This window comes from Trypanosoma rangeli, assembly GCF_003719475.1.
Source record: "Trypanosoma rangeli strain AM80 chromosome Unknown Tra_15.4_contig_00687, whole genome shotgun sequence".
Taxonomy (NCBI): Eukaryota; Euglenozoa; class Kinetoplastea; order Trypanosomatida; family Trypanosomatidae; genus Trypanosoma; species Trypanosoma rangeli.
The window spans coordinates 1,866-3,650 of NW_021706426.1; the positions used below are offsets into that span (position 1 = coordinate 1,866).

General features: G+C 56.0%; 2 protein-coding genes across 2 annotated transcripts in view; both read right to left on the reverse strand.

Moving 5' to 3' along the window:
• The window catches only part of TraAM80_09811 (trans-sialidase), a gene marked incomplete at both ends in the record, with an annotated part of 960 nt that extends 75 nt beyond the window's left edge, over positions 1-885 (reverse strand). Inside the window, one exon of the mRNA XM_029386473.1 lies at positions 1-885. This exon is cut by the window's left edge and continues 75 nt beyond it. Coding sequence (XP_029233705.1) covers positions 1-885 — 885 coding nt within the window.
• A 31-nt stretch (positions 886-916) lies between these two features.
• TraAM80_09812 (trans-sialidase) lies at positions 917-1,648 on the reverse strand (the record flags this gene model as incomplete). The annotated part of the gene is made up of 1 exon (XM_029386474.1): positions 917-1,648. One exon carries the CDS (start codon positions 1,646-1,648, stop codon positions 917-919), a length of 732 nt encoding a protein of 243 aa, XP_029233706.1.
• Positions 1,649-1,785: the final 137 nt, after the last annotated feature.

Genomic DNA, 1,785 nt, shown 5'->3' on the forward strand with positions numbered 1-1,785 from the left:
GCCGCCGTCTTCCGGCACCGCGTGGATCGCCACCGTCGCCACAAGAGTGAACTCGTTGTTCGCAAAGTAGTACGGCTGGTTCTGCCCCTTGCTGCCCACCGGCCACTCCGCCCCCGCTGCTGCGCCTTTGAACCTCACGCCCCACGCGTGCTCGCCTGCCGCCCCATTCTTCACCGTTGCGTTCACGCCGAGGTACTCGTCCTTCCATATTTTCCCAGCATCAGTTCCATCCGTTAATGTGTTGGACAAAAAGCCAACCAGCCCTTCCGTGGGAATAGGGCCATTACACATACCCTTCGCTCGCGGGTCGAAAGTGCCACCGGATGTGCAGCTTTTTAGTGCAGCGTCAATTTCTTTCCAAGTTTTCACCACTTCTTTTATCCGCGGCAGCTTGTCAGTCAGGCGCACAGAGACAAGGCTGAATGAGTCATCCCCATCATTCTTCTTCTCGTACAACAAAACCAACTCCTCCTCCTTCTCACTCTTCTTTCTGTACAGCAGGGAGCTGGCGGCAGCGTCGTGCTCTTCACTGGATACCGGCCCAACGTCATGCACACGGGCATTGTCTGTCACCCAAAGATGCAGCCGGCCCTTTTGTTTTGCAGCGTCTTCCTTTTTCTCCTCCGAATACACCGGCGTGGTGAGGAGCATCACCTTCTTGTCCTCGATGGCTGCGGTGATGAAGCCGCTTCGCACGCCGTCGCCTTGACGCTTCAGTGAGGTGCCCCACACACGCGAGAGTGTCCCAAGCGCCTCAGTCCACGTCTTCCCCATATCGCTCGACTCGTACACCTTGCGGTGGCCCTCCTCACACGAAGTCATCATCAAAAGTTTCCCGCTCTCCCACGCAACGACGGAGGGATCACCGCAGCCCTCGTCGGACATCCCCTCCGACAGCTGCCATGTTCCTGTGGGCTCACTGGAGTGCATGATCAGCGAGACGGTCTTTCCGGCTGAGGTACCCTCCCCCTTCCTCTCCTCCTTCTTTGTGGCCTGCACCGGGAAGACAAGCGTACTTCCCTTCACCACAACACCCGATCCCTCCGCCACCAGTCAGCCGTGACAGGGATTTGTGTTTTTCAAGTGGAGAGATACGGCTCAGTAGGTAGGTATCACCCCATTCAACTGTTTTCTTTGCACTTTCAGCTGTAGTCAAACTCCCTTTCACCAGCAGAATCCTCCAGGCGGGTTCCGTCGCTTCAGACGGCAAACTGCTATAGTTTCCCAGAAGCATGTAAATATCACTGCCACTCACAACCGCCGTTGGTTGGTTCACATGTGCCATCCTCTCCTCCGTGCTGCAGTTGCACAAATTCTGTGCCTTCCACTGACCAGCACCACCCAACGCCTCTTCCGCAACGCCAGCGGTTACAGTGAGGGAGTGAGATACGATGCCGGTAACAACATCAACGCCAGCGCCACTCTTGTGGTGCGCTTCAGCAATGAAAAATAATTCATTCCCCACATTCAACAGAACAGGGGCGCGCAGCGAGACACGCCTCTCCACAGCTTCAGCTTTGATTTCCTTCCAGCAAAAAATGGAATTTTTGGACTTTCTCTCCGCCTCCTCAGCAGCCCCACTGCCGCTGCCGCACATCGACAGTACGCAGAGGAGCAGCACCGCGGAATAAAACAGCTGCCGGGGCATGTTGTGTGGGCGGTGTGTGTGTGTGGTGCTGGGTGGTGACTGCGAGGGTCCTTTACGAAAGTGCACAGTAGCAAGTGTCGTTTGGTCTCTTTCCTCCGCGTGTGTGTGTAGAACAATAAAGTGAGGCGGAGACAAAC